The sequence below is a fragment of the Anguilla rostrata genome, chromosome 18 (genome assembly GCF_018555375.3).
Source record: "Anguilla rostrata isolate EN2019 chromosome 18, ASM1855537v3, whole genome shotgun sequence".
In the NCBI taxonomy this organism is placed as follows: Eukaryota; Metazoa; Chordata; class Actinopteri; order Anguilliformes; family Anguillidae; genus Anguilla; species Anguilla rostrata.
In genome coordinates this window covers 28,647,393-28,667,080 of record NC_057950.1, presented here as the reverse complement: position 1 = coordinate 28,667,080, position 19,688 = coordinate 28,647,393, and the positions used below count along the sequence as shown (strand labels likewise).

Below are 19,688 nucleotides of genomic sequence, written 5' to 3'. Positions count from 1 at the left end.
CTGAAATGGGGGACTTCGTATAAAAAGTGCTGTAACTACTACATGGTGAAAACAAAGCGTATAAGAATACCCTTTAATAAAAGCTCTGAGTCTGCGCTTTGACCACACGTGAATTGGTTGATTACGAACAGAAAATAAAATATTAAATCAGAAAAAATAAAAATGCAGGTGGTTTTAATGTTGTGGCTGACCTGTGTATATCAGGTCAGTAAGCCACATATACTGTATGTCAGGTTAGTAAACTACGTACAGTATATATCAGGTCAATAAGCTACATATATAGCAGGTTAGTAAGCGGCATATATATCAGGCCAGTAAGCTACATATACTGCATGTCAGGTTAGTAAACTACATACAGTATATATCAGGTCAATAAGCTACATATATATCAGGTTAGTAAGCGGCATATATATGAGCCTTGTCTCTGATTGGTCCAGAACAAGGGCCCCATGTTCTTGATTTTAAACTTTTCCCAATATGGATTTTTGACGTTGTTTTAATATACCCCTCCTCTGAGAAAAGTACCTTGTAACTCCTCCCTTCTGTAGTGCAAAGGGCAACTTCTGAACTCACTGTATGGGCTAATACATTTATTAAAGGGCTGGAATACAAAATGAAGATAAATGAAGAGAAACAGTAGCTTCCTCTGTCAGTGAATAACTGCTCAAAACAATACTTCATATCTGTAGGCTTATTTTTTCTGTTATTTTTTTCATTTCACACATTGGTAGAGGGGAAGATTTTTTGGGGGCTGGAAAGGACTCACCCCAATGAGGCCTGCGACCACCTCGATGGCTCCTGTCCCGACTGTGGTGTACTGGATCTGAGGGGCGGGGATTCCAGCTTTCTCAAAGATGTCATTGGTGTAGAACCAGATCTGTGTGACAGATTCAATCATTCTAAACAGTCTGCAAGACGTATTGTGTTTTTTAGCACATTTACCAAACATTTCTCAGATATAATTGTATCCATTTAAATCACAACATTATTTATATATTTTGATGTTCATTGTAGCAGTTCTGTTTACCAGTGTATATATATAAAAAACTGTGCTATGAATGCATTTGGTAAGTAACAAAGAGGATTATGTGTTCAGGCAAATTTGTACAGAAACAACTAAAAATAATAAAGACATGAATTCTAAATTGTTTCTACAAAATTACATTTGCATCTGACAAACACAAAAATGTAAACTGTGTATTGTACAAAACCAACTTTACCACACAGTCCTTTGTCGTTTGTCATGAAGAGAATAAAGTTAAGACTTGATAGGCGAAGTAAGATGAAACAATATGACTAATGAAATTCCATTTTATGGCTTTATAAATCAATACCTGGAAATGGAGCAGCAGAAAGATGTAAATAAAGGTCTGTGCTTTCCACTCACTGGCTCGTGAATGCCTACATTCAGATACTGAGTAATTTTAAGCCACTCGTTGTCATTACAGTTACATCTCAGTGCCTTCCTTACGTATGCCACCAGCCTCCTGGAGGCCACATTAGAGACATAATCAATGAATAACTTGTATAACTGAACGATCAGTTAATCTCATTGTGCACTACATTACCAAGGCTCCTGAAGTGTCCAATCGCGGGCTGCGCTGGAACTGTTCTGTTTTTGTAATGGCCCATTTTTAAAATGAGCAGTTCTTGATTGCCAAATTCCAGGGATGATTTTCAGTTATACTTCTATTACATTTCTCAGCTGGCCCTGCTGGCGTAAGATTTGATCAATATTATTCATTCAGGCACAGCAGTATTAAGCTTTTTTTACTCCTCTGTGTGTGACATTATCCTGAATACGCTGTGCCTGTGAACTAAAGCGAAGCGCACTAAGAGCCCCAGGCCCGCGCATATGTCCCCTGGCAGCGGGTGTGGCAGTGGGCGGGACAGCAGGCGTGGCAGTGTGCGTAGCAGCGGGCATGGCAGCGGGCGAGGGAGGGGACGGGACAGCGGGCAAGGGAGGGGGCGTGGCAGGGGGCATGGCAGCGGGCGAGGGAGGGGACGGGACAGCGGGCAAGGGAGGGGGCGTGGCAGGGGGCATGGCAGCGGGCGAGGGAGGGGACGGGACAGCGGGCAAGGCAGCGGGCATGGCAGCGGGCGAGGGAGGGGGCGTGGCAGCGGGCATGGCAGCGGGCGAGGGAGGGGACAGGGCAGCCGGCGAGGGAGGGGGCATGGCAGTTGGTGAGGAAGTGGGCGTGACGGCGCGTGGGGCAGCGGATGTAGCAGTGGGCGTGGAAGCGGGTGTGGCAGTGGGCGTAGCAGTGGGCGTGGCAGCGGGTGTGGCAGTGGGCAAGGCAGTGGGTGTGGCAGCGGGCGGGGCAGTGGGTGTGGAAGCGGGTGTAGCAGTGGGCGTGGAAGTGGGTGTGGCAGTGGGTGAGGCAGTGGGTGTGGCAGTGGGCGGGGAAGTGGGCGGGGCTGCAGGTGAGGCAGTGGGCGGGGCAGCAGGTGGGGCAGCGGGCGTAGCAGTGGGCGTGGCGCGGGTGAGGCAGTGGGTGTGGCAGCGGGCGGGGAAGTGGGCGGGGCAGCGGGCGGGGCAGTGGGTGTGGCAGTGGGCGGGGCAGTGGGGGTGGCAGTGGGCGTGGAAGCGGGTGTAGCAGTGGGCGTGGAAGCGGGTGTGGCAGTGGGTGAGGCAGTGGGTGTGGCAGCGGGCGGGGCAGTGGGCGGGGCTGCAGGTGAGGCAGTGGGCGGGGCAGCGGGTGGGGCAGCGGGCGGGGCACCTCACCGCATCGATGCCGGACAGCTGCATGCCGATGTTGATGACCACCACGGAGAGGACCTGCCAGCGCACGGAGGAGTCCACCAGGAGGCGCCGCACGGACACCGTCCGCACCGAGGACAGCGAGCGCTGCTCCTCCTGCATCTCCTCGATCTCAGCCTGCAGGTTGCACTTGGCGCGGTACCACTTGAGCGCTGTAGAGGGCGCACATCCCACCCGGCAACAATCATCCTCTTTATTCAGGCAGATCCAGCCTTGCTAAGTGCATGTGCTGTTATACTTGTGTCTGGTCTGGTAGTCATGCACACCAAATACTGCTTGATTCACTTTAATAAGCCGGGTGTCAAATTGTTTTTACATTTCTAACATGCTTGGAATAAATGGCTTTCCGATTTGGCACCGTGAAACAATGCTCATAAAATATTTTACCAGCGTCTCACAGACAAAGATGAACACTCATATGTAATTTATGATAGATGTATAATATCCACTTCATAACAGACACAGCAATACAATGCCTTAATGTAAATCAACATTGCAAACTATTCTGCTTTAATAGGATGAATAAATGTTAACATTTTATACGCAGTTAATTAGTTACAATTTCTGATAAAGAGTTACCAGGGAACTGTCTACGTGGGATTTCAGTTTTGTGGGTACTCAGTTAGTCAGTGTCTGTAAACTCACCTGTTATGGTGGCATGGACATTGTGCTTCTCTATCAGCAAGTACCGGGGGCTTTCTGGGAACCATGGCAACAGCATCAACTGGATGAAAGTGGGTATCACCACCAGAGCCAGGAATAAAGGCCAGTACTCCTCCTGCGAAACAAGGCCATATACCGGTATACACTCGTCGCCATAACAACAGACCTGTCCTGATGATCTCTGCATGCTGGCTGGGGTTCAGGTGAGTTTCTCCCATTCCCTGTGTCATATAGTGCATAGATGCAATATCCTATATAAATGCAATCCACGATCATCCCCGCATCACTGGCTGGTTGAGATTACTGCTGTTAAAGTGGATTCTTATTTTTTTTTAAATGTTGTTAAGAATAAAATTATCTGATGAAAGGAAGGAAATAGAACTACCACTAGGAAATTAAGCTGCACACGCCATGCACACATTGAGTAAACGGCCTTTACAAAGGAACGTCCAAGCAAAAGCTTCCCTGGGTTCCACAGAACTACCCTGTCACAGGGGCCTAAAGGGTGCCGGCTTGCAGGCTGCACAGGGAGCACGCGCACAGGTCAGTACCTGTCCCAGTAACTCATGGAGCCCCAGAATCTGGGCGGTGAACACCCCGACGCAGATGAAGATGCTGGGCATGAGGCCCAGGAACCCCCTCAGGTTTTTGGGAGCGATCTCTCCGAGGTACATGGGCACCACACTGAGCGCGATCCCTGTGGCACAACACAAAGCCGGACTAGTTATAACTGTGCTACATGCTAACAGTGTATGTAAACATCTACCAATGAGACACTGGACCAGTTATAACAGTACTACATGCTAACAGTGTATGTAAACATCTACCAGTGAGACACTGGACCAGTTATAACAGTGCTACATGCTAACAGTGTATGTAAACATCTACCAGTGAGACACTGGACCAGTTATAACAGTGCTACATGCTAACAGTGTATGTAAACATCTACCAGTAAAAAGCTGGACCAGTAATAACATTACTACATGCTAACAGTGTATGTAAACATCTACCAGTGAGACACTGGACCAGTTATAACAGTACTACATGCTAACAGTGTATGTAAACATCTTCCAGTAAAAAGCTGGACCGGTTATAACAGTGCTACATGCTAACAGTGGATGTAAACATCTACCAGTGGGACACTGGACCAGTTATAACAGTACTACATGCTAACAGTGCATGTAAACATCTACCAGTGAGACACTGGACCAGTAATAACATTACTACATGCTAACAGTGCATGTAAATATCTACCAGTGGGACACTGGACCAGTTATAACAGTACTACATTCTAACAGTGTATGTAAACATCTACCAGTGAGACACTGGAGCAGTTATAACAGTGCTACATGCTAACAGTGCATGTAAATATCTACCAGTGAGACACTGGACCAGTAATAACATTACTACATGCTAACAGTGCATGTAAACATCTACCAGTGAGACACTGGACCAGTAATAACATTACTACATGCTAACAGTGCATGTAAATATCTACCAGTGGGACACTGGACCAGTTATAACAGTACTACATTCTAACAGTGTATGTAAACATCTACCAGTGAGACACTGGAGCAGTTATAACAGTGCTACATGCTAACAGTGCATGTAAATATCTACCAGTGGGACACTGGACCAGTTAAAACAGTACTACATGCTAACAGTGTATGTAAGCATCTACTAGTGACAAAGTGGCCAATGGCGACTGCATGTGCGTGGAAACTGTACCTGAGTGTATTCCTGTGATAAAGCGGCCTAAGATGACCATTTCTGGGGAGTCGCATATCCGGCTGAACCCCATCAGCGAGCCAGCGATGAAGACGAGCACCGTGGAGTTCAACACAGTGCCCTTCCTGAAAGGAGAAACCGCACTGCTAGCTCACCGGTCACTGTCTGTTAATCACAGATAATTACGGGCAGAAAGGGAGGCGATTAACACAACAAAAACAGAAAAGTGATCTCCCATGACTAAACTACGCTGTAAAACTGCAAAGACTTCACAAACAATTCTTTCTCTGACAATAAAACCTTGTTTAGATTTACAGTCAGATGAGATTGACATCATAAACGCTTCAAACCCGTATTAATATCTGGTTGTGTTAACACTGATAATTGCAACGAACATGATAGCACATCATTAATCTTTGGTTTGCATTTAATGTACATAATCAGGAATGACTGAAAATGGGCAGGCCTCTATTATATCTCTTATTATAAATGCACTTAAACAGTGGGAGCTTTAACATAAGAAAAATACATAAGATTAGTTCAGATAGACTTAATTATAATAATAGCCACAGAACATTACTTCACATATTATGTCAAGTAACCAGGTTAAATAAGCCAGAACAGAAGTTTCCATGGAGCCCCGAAACAGAAGAGCCCTTCCTCTGCACCCCTGATATGAGCCCACACCCAGTGCCAGCTGGGCGTACCCGCTCACCTCCCAAATCTGGTGACCAGCATGCCGACCATGAGGGAGCCCACCAGCCCCCCGATGGCGAAGACGGACACTGTGAGGGAGTACAGGAGCGTGAGCGCCTCCTGGCTCATGCCCGTGCCATTGCGGCTCACCGTGGTGCGGTTATAGAAGTCCTTAATGTACTGGAGGGGGAGACCAGGGAACACACAGCACATTTCATTACATTACATTACATTACAGGCATTTAGCAGACGCTCTTATCCAGAGCGACTTACACAACTTTTATATAGCATTTACATTGTATCCATTTATACAGCTGGATATATACTGAAGCAATTTCGGTTAAGTACCTTGCTCAAGGGTACAATGGCAGTGTCCTACCCGGGAATCGAACCTGCGACCTTTCGGTTACAAGCCCAGTCCCTTACCCACTGTGCTACACTCCGTCCTCTGTAGCACAGTGATTTCAAAAAGATCACAACACGTGAAGGACTGCTCAAAAGAGACAGGCATGCCTCATAGGGCTAAAGAGAGCACACAGTTATTACAGTATACTTTACATAAGTACATGGTGTTCGAATGGCTTGTTCATGGCAATTCATTTTCATTTCAATTTCAATTTTATTTGTATAGCGCTTTTTATGGAGACACTGTCACAAAGACGTTTGGAAGAACACAAGAAAATTAGGCAAAAACCAGGCCTGGACCCCCATAAAGTGAAATATTGAGGGAAAAACTCCCCAGTAGGATGAAAAACACTCAAACAATGGCAAGAAAAAACTCCCAGATGGGAATAAATCTTGGGGAGTACCTGGCTATAGAGGGGGGAAGCCGTCTGACCAGCCCAGTGTAATCAGTCGTGTTCCTGTATTTACAACCACTCATCTAAACTGCTCTAATTCACTCTAGTGTTTCTTTTGCACCTCTACATCATGAAACTATGCACTTGTTGTACGTCGCTCTGGATAAGAGCGTCTGCTAAATGCCTATAATGTAATGTAATGTAATGATTAATTTTGTGGTTTTTGCTTAAACACAAAAACTAGAACTAACACTTGTGAGGGGAACACGAGGTTTCCAAAATGTAAAGAAAAACAGATAAGAGCTACAGTACAGCTACATATGCTATTGGTGACTCAGTCCTTTGAACCAATCACTGAATTTTGCTGTGAAAAGAAAAACCTTTAAATTGTTCAGATAAGTAAATTGTTCTGCTCATTGCAGCTCCATTCGTATTGGGGGGCATAAATCCTCACTCCCCCGTCTCTAACAATCTAACAGATCCCACTGCAGAGTCACTGCATCTCTGCTCTACAGTCAGAGTGTGTCTAGCACATCTAACAGAACCCACTGCAGAGCCAAAGTGTGTCTAGCACATCTAACAGAACCCACTGCAGAGTCACTGCATCTCTGCTCTACAGTCCGAGTGTGTCTAGCACATCTAACAGATCCCACTGCAGAGTCACTGAATCTCTGCTCTACAGTCCGAGTGTGTCTAGCACATCTAACAGATCCCACTGCAGAGCCAAAGTGTGTCTAGCACATCTAACAGAACCCACTGCAGAGCCCACTGAATCTTGCTTACAGTCCAGTGTGTCTAGCACATCTAACAGATCCCACTGCAGAGTCACTGAATCTCTGCTCTACAGTCCGAGTGTGTCTAGCACATCTAACAGATCCCACTGCAGAGCCAAAGTGTGTCTAGCACATCTAACAGATCCCACTGCAGAGCCAAAGTGTGTCTAGCACATCTAACAGAACCCACTGAATATTCTATATAGTACATTATACTATTGTCCCCGTGGGGAAATTTGTCTGCACATTAGTCCGGGTCGCAAGCAGGGCAGTGCCGCCGATTCCACAGTCAGGAAGTGCGCGGCTTTGCTCAGGAATGCCCAGGGGATGCAGAAGCACAGCCAAGCAGGAGTCAGGACTCTCTCTCGTGACCAGCACCACCACTGCAGTCCCCCAGCCAGGAGTTTTCAGGTCACAGAGAAATCAAATTCCGGTTACATTACATTACATTCCTATCCTTTTCCTAATCACTTTAGGATGAAAAGGGGGCAGTGGTGGCGGCATGTTGTCAATTCACTTCTTTTTCTGCTGGTGAGTTTCATCTGAGACACTGTTATATGGGCCCTAGCAGCTGGCCCCTGTCCTTCTACTCCAGAAGAGGCTTTAAATGACTCTTAATCAACTCCCAGCTTTCCAGTCTACACGTGACGATAGGACAACCCTCTGGCCTATTTACTGATCAGAGAGAAGATGCTAAGCGCTCTAAACTATAGTAAAAAGATCTATGGGCTAAATCAATCTACTCCAATGGATTTAGGGAATAATAATCACAATTTACCAAACTACAGTGTAACCTTATGTAAACTGATAGATTTACTCTACTCAAAACAAGAGAGGAAGCCATTTACCTTAAAAAAATGTAGTAAAAAACAAAATAAGTAAGACTAAGTACTGTTAAGTACTGACTAGTAAAATATGACATTGCAGATGTCTACCTCTATTTGAATTTGTCAGTGATGAATTATAATTATAAAGAGAAATGACATGACAAAACATTTTCATAAATTGAACAGGCATGAGATCAAAAAACCCACTCATCCCATCCAGTGTAACCCACAATCTTCCCCAGCAGCACAGCATGCACACAACCCCCCATAACACATGCTTGCTGAACTAACCACAAAGCTTTCTATGTTAAAAATACCATGTTTTAATGCCATTTTGGGCCGATTAGTCCGTAACATAACGCTATTATACACTATTATATCTCAAACACAATACATTCGGAACAAGTGGTGGCCGGACGATCTGGACCACGTTGCTTTACCAAATAGAGACAATGATGCCAAACGAATGGTCCAAACAGAACTAGGGTTTGAATGTGCTTCCATAACTGAGCATCCATAACCTCCATAGCTAATCGTGTTTCATCGAACATGCCGTGAACAAAGGTCATGAAAACATATTGCTCCAGCTTTGACCTTTCACGGCTGACAAACTGAAAGGCACAGGGTTGAATTTATGTCACAACCTCCTTGGTCAGGCTCCTGTGAATCTGTGGACTGACTCAGGCTGACTCAGGCTGACCCAAGCTGACCCAGGCTGACCCAAGCTGACCCGGCTGACCCAGGCTGACCCAGGCTGACCCAAGCTGACCTAGGCTGACTCAGGCTGACCCAGGCTGACTCAGGCTGACCCAGACTGGTCTAGGCTGATTCAGGCTGACCCAGGCTGACCCAGACTGACCTAGGCTGACCCAGAGTGACCTAGGCTGACTCAGGCTGACCCAGGCTGACCCAGGCTTACTCAGGCTGACCCAGGCTGACCCAGGCTGATTCAGACTGACCCAGGCTGACCCAGACTGACCTAGGCTGACTCAGGCTGACCCAGGCTGACTCAGGCTGACCCAGGCTGCACATGTGTTGTATGTGAGTGTGAAACAGTGTGGCAGACTGCACACGTGTTGTATGTGAGTGTGAAACAGTGTGGCAGACTGCACATGTGTTGTATGTGAGTGTGAAACAGTGTGGCACACTGCACACGTGTTGTATGTGAGTGTGAAACAGTGTGGCACACTGCACACGTGTTGTATGTGAGTGTGAAACAGTGTGGCACACTGCACACGTGTTGTATGCGAGTGTGAAACAGTGTGGCACACTGCACACGTGTTGTATGTGAGTGTGACTCAGCACAACACACTCAGTGCGTTTACATGCATAGTTGAAATTGATCTATATTAATAGCTCGATTTGGCCGAAGATGAGAAAAAATTGATTTATTGATCGGAGGTGTGTCTGACGAAGGCTTCTTATAAATCCTGCTTCCTCCAATTTTGTCGCTAATTTTTTGAATAGTTCGCCATTCTGCTTTTTTCTTCCATCCATGTATTTTAGGATGTTTAACTACTTTAATTCCGATAGCATGAAGTTGGTCTCCTCGTCGGTCCAGAAATGTTTTTTTCACCATGATAATAGGGAGGGCAAAACAGAGCTTTAGAATGTCGCCAGCAGTGCATGCGCGTGAGCTCGACAATGCATTTCTCACAGAAAAGGTCGTTTGTTGCCTTTTTTTAGTTCATTACAGTGGTGATAGAAGTGACAATAATTAAGTGATACTGTTATCCTTTATTGATCGCCGTACAAGGTTAATGTGAAGTAGCTAGCACAATCGGACAGCACTAACCCATAAAAATGTACTTTCTCAGTCGAACGGTAAATGTGAAAAACACCTAAATTTTCTGACACCCTCAATAAACGGCAAAAGTCCCAGTAGAAGATTGAATTAAATCTTTAAAAGTTATATATTTTCAGAAACGTTATCAACTCTGCTTGGTCACAGTAGTTGCTATGTAAATTACAGAAAATGTGCAGAATGCCTAGGCCAATTTTTGGCCTATTGAAGCGTATACATGCCGTAGTAAATTGACCCCCAACCGTATTATCTAGGTATGTTAGTCCGACTTTGAAAAATTCGAATTCGTTCGATTTCAGTCGGACTACAAAGTTTACATGATTTTTAAAAGTCCAGTATTAGCCGGACTAATATAATCAATTGACTTTTTCAAGCATCATGTAAACCCACTGACTTACTCCTGCAGGAGAATTGACCACCGCCAGGTTGAAGCCGTAGAGCATGGAGCTGCCGAAGGAGGTGAGGAAGGCCACAGCCAGCAGGGAGGAGGTCAGGTGCTAAAGGAAAGAAAGAGAGAAAGAAAGAAAGAAAGAAAGAAAGAACAAAACCTCTCAGCGGCTGCCCCTAAGCATGCTGGGATAGAAGGTGCTCTGGAGATCCATCTGACCCCGACTCTAGGACACACTGAAAAAATATGAATTATTCACATTTTCATGCATTCAGAAGGTGCTCTTATCCATAGCAACTTACACAACTTACATTCTTTTTATATACAATCCATTTATACAACTGCGTAATTCTCAGAAGCAATTCAGTGGCTCTAGAATAGAAGAGATGAGGGGAAGGTCACATGTTCCACATGAGAATTGGGAGAAATCCACTGCACTGTTTGTAACGGTGCTAAAAATAGCAAACCCTATAGTCATCAGGTCTGTTTACAAAAATCCCTAAAATTACACTGATTTTCAATTAATGACTATATTGAAAAACATGACAGATAATAAAATAAATGCATCAGCATAGCCCCTATTAAAAGTATGCAACTTTAACGGAATAATAATCAGACAGATAAATATTCACAATTCACAATATTGTGTTTTGCAAAGGAGAACACTATTCAATTATGCCCAAGCAATATTAGCTAAGATGCCGTTGTTGCCTATTTGCTTATTAGAAGATGTAAGCTCAAAGAGGACCAATGCTAACTAAATCTGTTAATATATGGCAGTAACCTGAGGTTAATCAGAGTTGAGTAATTGGAGTTCTCTACAAAGGTCTCTATGAATCAATGAGAAGTTATCCCAGGTGTGGACCAAAGGTTGCATGTGATGTGTTCATCAGCCTGCTTAAAATTGCCTTGTGCAACAGGTGAAAACAGCCGGTGTACATCGATTAAAGCTGAAGAAATGGAGGATGACTATTTTGATTTGTTTTACAGTTTAAAGGCATTTAGCAGACACTCTTATCCAGAGCGACTTTCATTGTATCAAATTATACAGCTGGATATATACTGGAGCAATGCAGGTTAAGTGCCTTGCTCAAGGGTACAACCGCAGTGTCCTACCGGGGAATCGAACACTGCCGCCTACATTTGTAAAAATGTATTAATTGCTCATGGTTTAGAATAAAGCTTTCACACATCAGGCCAACACAAGCGTGCTTGATTCTGCTGATGAACAGCTTACACTACATGCAGTGATTAATAAATGCCCTGGCCTCCTGCCTGGCCTGTGCGAGGTCTGGCCCACTTTCCGTGCCACTATATTCTCCAGAAGGTTTAAATGTGTGAAGTGTTCACAGGGCCAGAATTCAGCACTGAGAGACACGGAGCAGGAATTCTGCTGGAGAACTGGACCACTGCAGCCCGTCAGAACCCGAAACAGACAAACTTACAATTTCTCTGTGCACTCCAACCCATCAGAAGAGGCAGGCTTACAGTCTCTCTGTGCACTCCAACCCATCAGAACCAGAAACAGGCAGGCTTGCAGTCTCTCTGTACACTCAAACCCATCAGAACAGGCAGGCTTAAGCTGGCAGTATACTCAGTAAGAAGAAAGAACTTCAGGATTGAGAACCACCGGCGAACATGTCCACGAACACTGTTGTCGGTATACTCAGTGAGAACACCGCACCGTTTAAAGTCACTCCACACTGCTGGGGCGTGAATAATTACGAGGCAGCTATTAACCGGGGCTGGAATCTCAACCAGACCTCCGTCTTGCGGCTACGCCATGGATGTACAAAGAGAAGGGTGACGTGAGATCACAACACAAAACAAAAAGTTTAAAGTGTTTAAAGTGACTTTAGTTTATCTATCTATGCAAAAGAAGAAAAAAAGGCGAAGAAGATGGTACGTTCGCCCTCTAAATCAGAGTAGGACGGAGAATGGAGAGTTTTGTCTGTACATTCAGCAAATGCAAATTTAAACAAGGGGGTCCACTTTCTCTTATTTCCGAATGTGTGCCTGGCGTTTTGATGACTTGCTGAAACGAGTAGCACCATTCGTCAAACATGCGGGAACTCACAGAATTCCCATCTCTACAGAAGAGAGATTGACGTTGACTCTTCGTACATAGCATGTGATTTCAGCCCTCTGAACCCTCAACCGTGACGTAACCAATTATGTGATATTTTGACCAATAGCTGAGAGGGGGAGGTCGGAGAACAAGAAAGAACTTTTTGAAAAGTTCTCCCTGGAGGCCGTCGCACACTGTACCGTACGAACACACAACACCGCGCGTTTTTGTTCGTCAGTTGTTCTGATTGCCTCGTTTTGCTCAAAAAGTTCTACTTCGTACGAAGTATACTGCCTACTTTACAGTCTCTCTGTACACTCAGACCCATCAGAACCAGAAACAGGGAGGCTTGCAGTCTCTCTGTACACTCAAACCCATTTGTCTTATAGAATTAAGCACCTTTATTAGCTACATTTCTGATCATCGCACATACAGATATGAAGACAAGGCTCTCATGTGTGCTCTGCTCTCCCAAACCACCAATGCAGTGTATGTAACTGGCCATAATAATAATAATAATAATAATAATAATAATAATAATAATAATAATAATAATAATAATAATAGATTTAAATATATGTATGCTTGTGGTTTTCATCTCCATGGTGGGTTCACAGAAGGCCCTCAGGCTTCTGCTGTAGCCACACAGAGGGGCTTTATGGGAAAAAGTCAGCCAGGGAACATGCTTGAGTGAACAAACCGTCCATTTATAAATCAGCCTCATAGAGGCCAAAGAGCAACTGGGGGCCAGAAGTGTCTGAAGAAACACCTTTCCTAAGGCTCACACACAGCACTTCCTGACTCACAGAAACACCTTCCCTAAGGTTCACGCACAGCACTTCCTGACTCACAGAAACATCTTCCCTAAGGCTCACATACAGCACTTCCTGACTCACAGAACACCTTCCCTAAGGCTCACGCACAGCACTTCCTGACTCACAGAGACACCTTCTTTAAGGCTCACATACAGCACTTCCTGACTCACAAAACCACCTTCCCTAAGGCTCACACACAGCACTTCCTGACTCCTCACAGAAACACCTTCCCTAAGGCTCACACACAGCACTTCCTGACTCACAGAACACCTTCCCTAAGGTTCACGTACAGCACTTCCTGACTCACAGAATACCTTCCCTATGGCTCACGTACAGCACTTCCTGACTCACAGAAACATCTTCCCTAAGGCTCACATACAGCACTTCCTGACTCACAGAATACCTTCCCTATGGCTCACATACAGCACTTCCTGACTCACAGAATACCTTCCCTATGGCTCACGTACAGCACTTCTTGACTCCTCACAGAAACATCTTCCTCTGTCAGAAATCTGCAATACACTCACATGGACTGACTGTTTAGAGCGGGAGTGTCCAGTCTAATCTGAAAATGGCCGGTGTGGGTGCAGGTTTTTGTTTTAGCCCAGCACTAAGACACCTGTGGCTGGTTGCATAAAACACCTTAACTTCCCCTTAACTTTCTCTTAATATTCCCTTAACTTTAAGTGAGTTGAATAAAACTACTTAACTATGTATTTAAGGATTTACTGAAGTTTCTCCCTTAAGTATTTGTGTCCTCTTAAGTTTTCCCTTAAATAATTTGGCAGTTGCAGAAAACACCTAAAGGAAAGTTTTTAATTTAAAAACTTAGGAGTCCCTTCTAGGTCCCTTAAACCAAACTGTTAAGTTATCAGTGGAGGAACAAACACTTCTCACCATGGCTGAGTTCATGGATTTTGGAGAAGACACCGAGTTTGAGGTACCAAAAAGAGTGTTTAGAGATGGAGAAACCCCTCTTGATACAATGACTGATCAACAGCTAATTGATAATTACAGATTTAATAGAAAAAACATATGACCTCTCTGAAATGCTGGAGGAGGACTTGATGCCACAAACAATGAGGAACCATTCCCTGCAGCCAGTACAACAAACTTTGATTGCACTGCCTTTCTTCGCAAGTGGCTGCTTCCAATCAGTGTTGGGGGAAGTAGTTCATGTGCACAACTCAACGGTGAGCAGAGCTGTCCACAGAGTCGCAACAGCTTTAACCAAGAGGATGAGACAGCATAATGTTCCCTGACCACTCAGAAGAAGGTGCATTTGCCTAAAAGATTTATTCAGTTGCTGGATTTCCTCGTGTATGTGGAGCCATTGATGGCACACACATCAGGATTCAAGCTCCCAGCCAACGTGAAGACACAAACGTGAATCGGAAACACTACAATTCGATTAACGTGCAGTGCATCTGTGATCCAAACTGCAAAATAACAAACATTGTGGCATCTTGGCCTGGGAGCGCGTACGATGCCAGAATACTGTCAGAGCGCACGATTGGCAGAGTTTTTGAAGAGGGAAGACGTAAAGGAGTCTTGCCTGGAGACAGTGGATATCCATGCCGACCATGGCTGATGACACCCTTTCTTCAGCCGTCAAACCCAGCACAGGCATTTATTGTTTTTAAAATAAAACATATCAGGGGATGTAAAACATCAGTATTAGCTAGCTACGTATCCACATACCTCCAGCCATCACTGCTTATTAGAAATACAGTGAATTTAGCATCCAATTTTACCCACAGTTAAAGTACAGCTAGCTTCTAATATAGCATACCTAACTTGAATAGATAGTTGGCCATCGATAGGCTAGAAAGACGACTAACCTGTTTATCCTGCCTCTTTTTTAAATTTCGATAGGCTACCTCCTTCTTTGCATTTACAGTCAAACTCTAGTATTTCTTTTTAATTTCAATTATTGTCCTATTTACAGTTACACGTCTCAAATTTACTTTATCTCCTGCCACATTTTCTGTTTTGTGGTAGATGTAATTTTTGGATTTAATTTAGCTGTCAATGTATCTTTTCGTTTGGAGTATTCTTCTAAAAGTATTATTTTTTCCTCTTCTGACCAATTTGGGTTTCTTCGTTTACTGTCCGTTTAACGTAACGTCCTCAACAAGGGACATCCGAGCCATCTCCATGGTAACATGGGGATTCCCCTGTTTTTACCGTAAGGCGATACGCCATATACAGTAAAATACTTAAGAATTACCCTTACCTATGGAAAACATTTGAGGGGTTTAAGCAACGCACTTACAAGATCCCCTTAGGTAAGCGGAAATAATCCCTTAAGTAAAACATTTAAGGGAAAAACTTAAGGTGTTTTATGCAACCGGCCACAGATGATCATGTGCATGCCTTCAGTCAGGGAGGTAAACACGGCGCATACCAATGACGCATTTGTCAGAGTGACCAATAAAGTCGCAGCCTTAAGTAAAACATTTAAGGGAAAAACTTAAGGTGTTTTATATCCAATTAACTAATCATGTTCTTCAAGCAAGACCTTGTAAGTAGAATCAGGTATTTTATTACAGAAATGTGCCTCCACAACAGCCCTTTTCAGATGGGATTGGACCCCCCTGGTCCAGAAAGACAGAATGTTTCATGTGCAGTTTACATGTGAATGTTTTTTTTTGTTGCCTAAAGCAAAATCCTCTTGAAGTAATTATATAGGCCTACGCTCTTTTTTAGGCCCTATATAGTCCAAGTATAACTGAAAGTTAACCTTTCATTTCACAGGGAACAACACAGCACAGACACATTGGGGAACAATGACAGCACACAGCGTCAGGAGCTGAAAACCTAATTTAGCCGGTAAATGGTAAGATGCAGCTACTTATTCATTCATGTGCATGTGAGAGCGGACGTTCGGACAATGTGGTCTTGTGACTTCCACTCAATGATAGTCATCCACTCAATGTAAATGGAATCTTTAGAAGATGGCTGCACAGGCCAAAATTCACTGACAACTGCTTGAGCTTCTGCTTGAAAAGGTCACCAAAAAGTAAGCACCCCACAATTTTCATAAAATACACTTTACCAGGTCAGTTTTCCAGTTTTCATAATTTTGCTGCAACATGACATCCAGTGAATTATTAAGAAAATGTTATATTTAAAAACATTCCAGACATTTACCCCCTGTTGGCATTCAGAGCTCAGCATGACCCTGATAAAGCAGTTATTGTAATTTGTAGTAGTTATGTAAACAGAAACTCTGGCCCTGGTTAAATAGCTCTTCGTATATAGGCTACCGCTAATTTTATTTAAACAAGCTGTAATCTTGTTAATAATAATAATAAATATAATAATAATAATAATAATAATAATAATAATAACAACAACAATGGTGTTACATTTCCTGGTTGTATTTTTAAACCAAGTAATGCCATCACAACAAGTCATGGAATTTAAGAAACATGCTGATCAATTCACTATTTTCCAGTTACGTAGCTATTTGGAGCACAGAAACCTCTTTATTTGCAAAGGCCATAGCCCTAACACATTAAGCGTTGTATATCATAGAGAGTACACTCTCTCCATTTGAGATTGATCAATCATACTACGTCAGTATCACAGTTAAAACAAGCTGTCATATTAACATACTTGTACATTCAGCACCTCATACAGAACGAGAATCATAAACTGAAAACCAACTTCTGGGGATATACAAAGGCGATTATTAAGAGGCAGAAGTAAACCTGCAAACGCAATGTTTGTAAGTGTACAAAAAATTCAGGAATCAGCGGCAGTTAAATAATTGTATATTACTCATAAAGAACAGTTGCTTTTTAAGCTGTCAATCATGATATGATGTGCATTATTTCCCCCATCTCAGTACTTTCTTCCAACTGGTGTACAAACCATACGTTACAGACTATTCAGTAAATAATACTTACCGACGTAATTTTCCCTGGGGCCGTTAATAACACTTCTTCCGCCATTTAAGGAATTATCTTATAACAGATGTTCCCGTACAATCGATTAAATAAAAAAGAGGAAGATGTCTTCTCGATTAAACTTTTTTTTAGTACATTCTGGTTACCAGTACTTTCAGAAGGCAGACGTAGCCAGCGGATTTTGAACACACTCGCTAACGTGACGCGCAGGGACGACCCGCGCGGCATTCGAGTCGTACACTTTCACAGTAGTTTCCGCCTAATAGGAAATACTCGCCCACTCCGATTAACAGGCAAGACCCGTGTAATCACATGACGGTAGGCAGCGTGATTCTGAGGGAAGGAGCTGAAATCAATTAGCTAAGTGAATTTACAAAGCTTTACTACCGTTATGTGCAACTTCTTAAATAAGACATAGAAGATCAGATATGATAAGATAAGATATGAGCGGACAGGAAAAAAACATAGGCTAATAAAAATATATTTTCATTAGTGTAAACTCAACGGAACACGTTCTCTTGCATCAACATGTTACTTCTAATGTACTCATTACATATTGAGACTAGTATTTCTGGGTAAATTAATGTGTGTGGATATGTATGAATGCTGAGTATCATATTATACACCCCTAGGCTCTACCGTACAGGTATCTTAAACAAACACTTAAACATTACTGCGCAGAGCCTGTGAGACAGTCAGGACAGACAGTTTGATTTTGAATACATGCCCTGCGGAGAGGACTATGTGCCCAGGTCCCAGAAGTGTGCCAGCAGTTTGCCAGACCCACTCTACCCACTCAAACTGCACCTCAGCTTACTCTCTTAAGATCCATCCATCTGCACCAGCTCAAAATCCAACACAGCATTTAGCTTGGAGGAACACCTGTACTGGTCTGTGGTGCAGGCCCATATGTGCACTGCTCTGTGGTACAGGCTTATGTGTGCACAGCTCTGTGGTACAGGCCTATGTGTGCACAGCTCTGTGGTACAGGCATGTACTGGTCTGTGGTACAGGCCTGTGTGTGCACTGCTCTATGGTACAGGCATGTACTGGTCTGTGGTACAGGTCTGTGTGTGCACTGCTCTGTGGTACAGGCATGTACTGGTCTGTGGTACAGGCCTATGCGTGCACTGCTCTGTGGTACAGGCATGTACTGCTCTGTGGTACAGGCCTATGCGTGCACTGCTCTGTGGTACAGGCCTGTGTGTGCACTGCTCTGTGGTACAGGCCTATGCGTGCACTGCTCTGTGGTACAGGCCTGTGTGTGCACTGCTCTGTGGTACAGGCCTATGTGTGCACAGCTCTGTGGTACAGGCCTATGCGTGCACTGCTCTGTGGTACAGGCCTATGCGTGCACTGCTCTGTGGTACAGGCCTGTGTGTGCACTGCTCTGTGGTACAGGCCTATGCATGTACTGCTCTGTGATACATGCCTGTGTGTGCACTGCTCTGTGGTACAGGCCTATGCGTGCACTGCTCTGTGGTACAGGCCTATGCGTGCACTGCTCTGTGGTACAGGCCTGTGTGTCCACTGCTCTGTGGTACAGGCCTGTGTGTGCACTACTCTGTAGTGAAGACCTGCACTGCTCTGTGGTACAGGCCTGTGTGCGCACTACTCTGTGGTAAAGACCTGCACTGCTCTGTGGTACAGGCCTGTGTGTGCACTACTCTGTAGTGAAGACCTGCACTGCTCTGTGGTACAGGCCTGTGTGCGCACTACTCTGTGGTAAAGACCTGCGCTGCTCAGTGGAAAAGAGTTGCACTGCTCTGTTGCCCCTTTTCCACCAAGGCATTTCGAGGGCTGGTTCGGAGCCGGTGCCTAATCGCAAACCAGTTCTTAAGTTTTCAACAGCAAAAAAACTGGCTCTTGGCCGGGAAAACTGGTTCCAAAGCGGCATATGGGAAGGAAACGCATTTAAGATCACCAACCATCACCACCAAGATGGAGTATATTATTAACAAAAGAAGTATATGTAGAACTAACAACGGCCAGATCTTGGTCAAAACAGTAATAATCTGTAGAGGTTTGCACTAAATATAAAACACAAGCTGTAAAAGTCCATATACAATGAAAGCACAGCTTCTGGCATACAAACTAGGCCTTTCATACAAACGTGTTGTGAATGATAAAATCCAGCAGGAGTTGAATGAGGTGAATACATAGCCGTGTTTCCACCGCAGGAACTAGGAACCTTTTGAGGAACTGAGTGCGTTTTCACCGCAGGAACCAGGGTCTAAAAGTTCCGGGGACTTTATTTTACCCCCAAAAAAGTCCCTGCTCGGGGGGTAGTACTTTCCAAAAGTACCGGAACTTTTGGGGTGGGGTGCAAGCGCTGAATATTTCTGATTGGTCGACTACTCGCAGTATTTTACTTCAATCGCCATTTTTAAAAACCGATTTATTTTCATAATAATAACTTGAATTCAAACTTGTATGTTATGCAGCGCAGTT

The 19,688-nt window shown here is 44.2% G+C and overlaps 1 protein-coding gene across 1 annotated transcript in view; it reads right to left on the bottom strand.

Moving 5' to 3' along the window:
• slc2a15a (solute carrier family 2 member 15a) overlaps nt 1–17,488 on the bottom strand; it is a 29,460-nt gene extending 11,972 nt beyond the window's left edge. Inside the window, exons 1-8 of the mRNA XM_064317783.1 lie at nt 17,238–17,488; nt 10,451–10,549; nt 5,868–6,028; nt 5,153–5,277; nt 3,976–4,121; nt 3,407–3,539; nt 2,726–2,913; nt 767–877 (exon numbers count right to left, since the gene is read on the bottom strand). Of these exons, the coding sequence (XP_064173853.1) occupies nt 767–877; nt 2,726–2,913; nt 3,407–3,539; nt 3,976–4,121; nt 5,153–5,277; nt 5,868–6,028; nt 10,451–10,549; nt 17,238–17,282 (1,008 nt within the window). The 5' untranslated portion in view covers nt 17,283–17,488. The remainder of the gene's footprint in view (nt 1–766; nt 878–2,725; nt 2,914–3,406; nt 3,540–3,975; nt 4,122–5,152; nt 5,278–5,867; nt 6,029–10,450; nt 10,550–17,237) is intronic.
• Nucleotides 17,489–19,688: the final 2,200 nt, after the last annotated feature.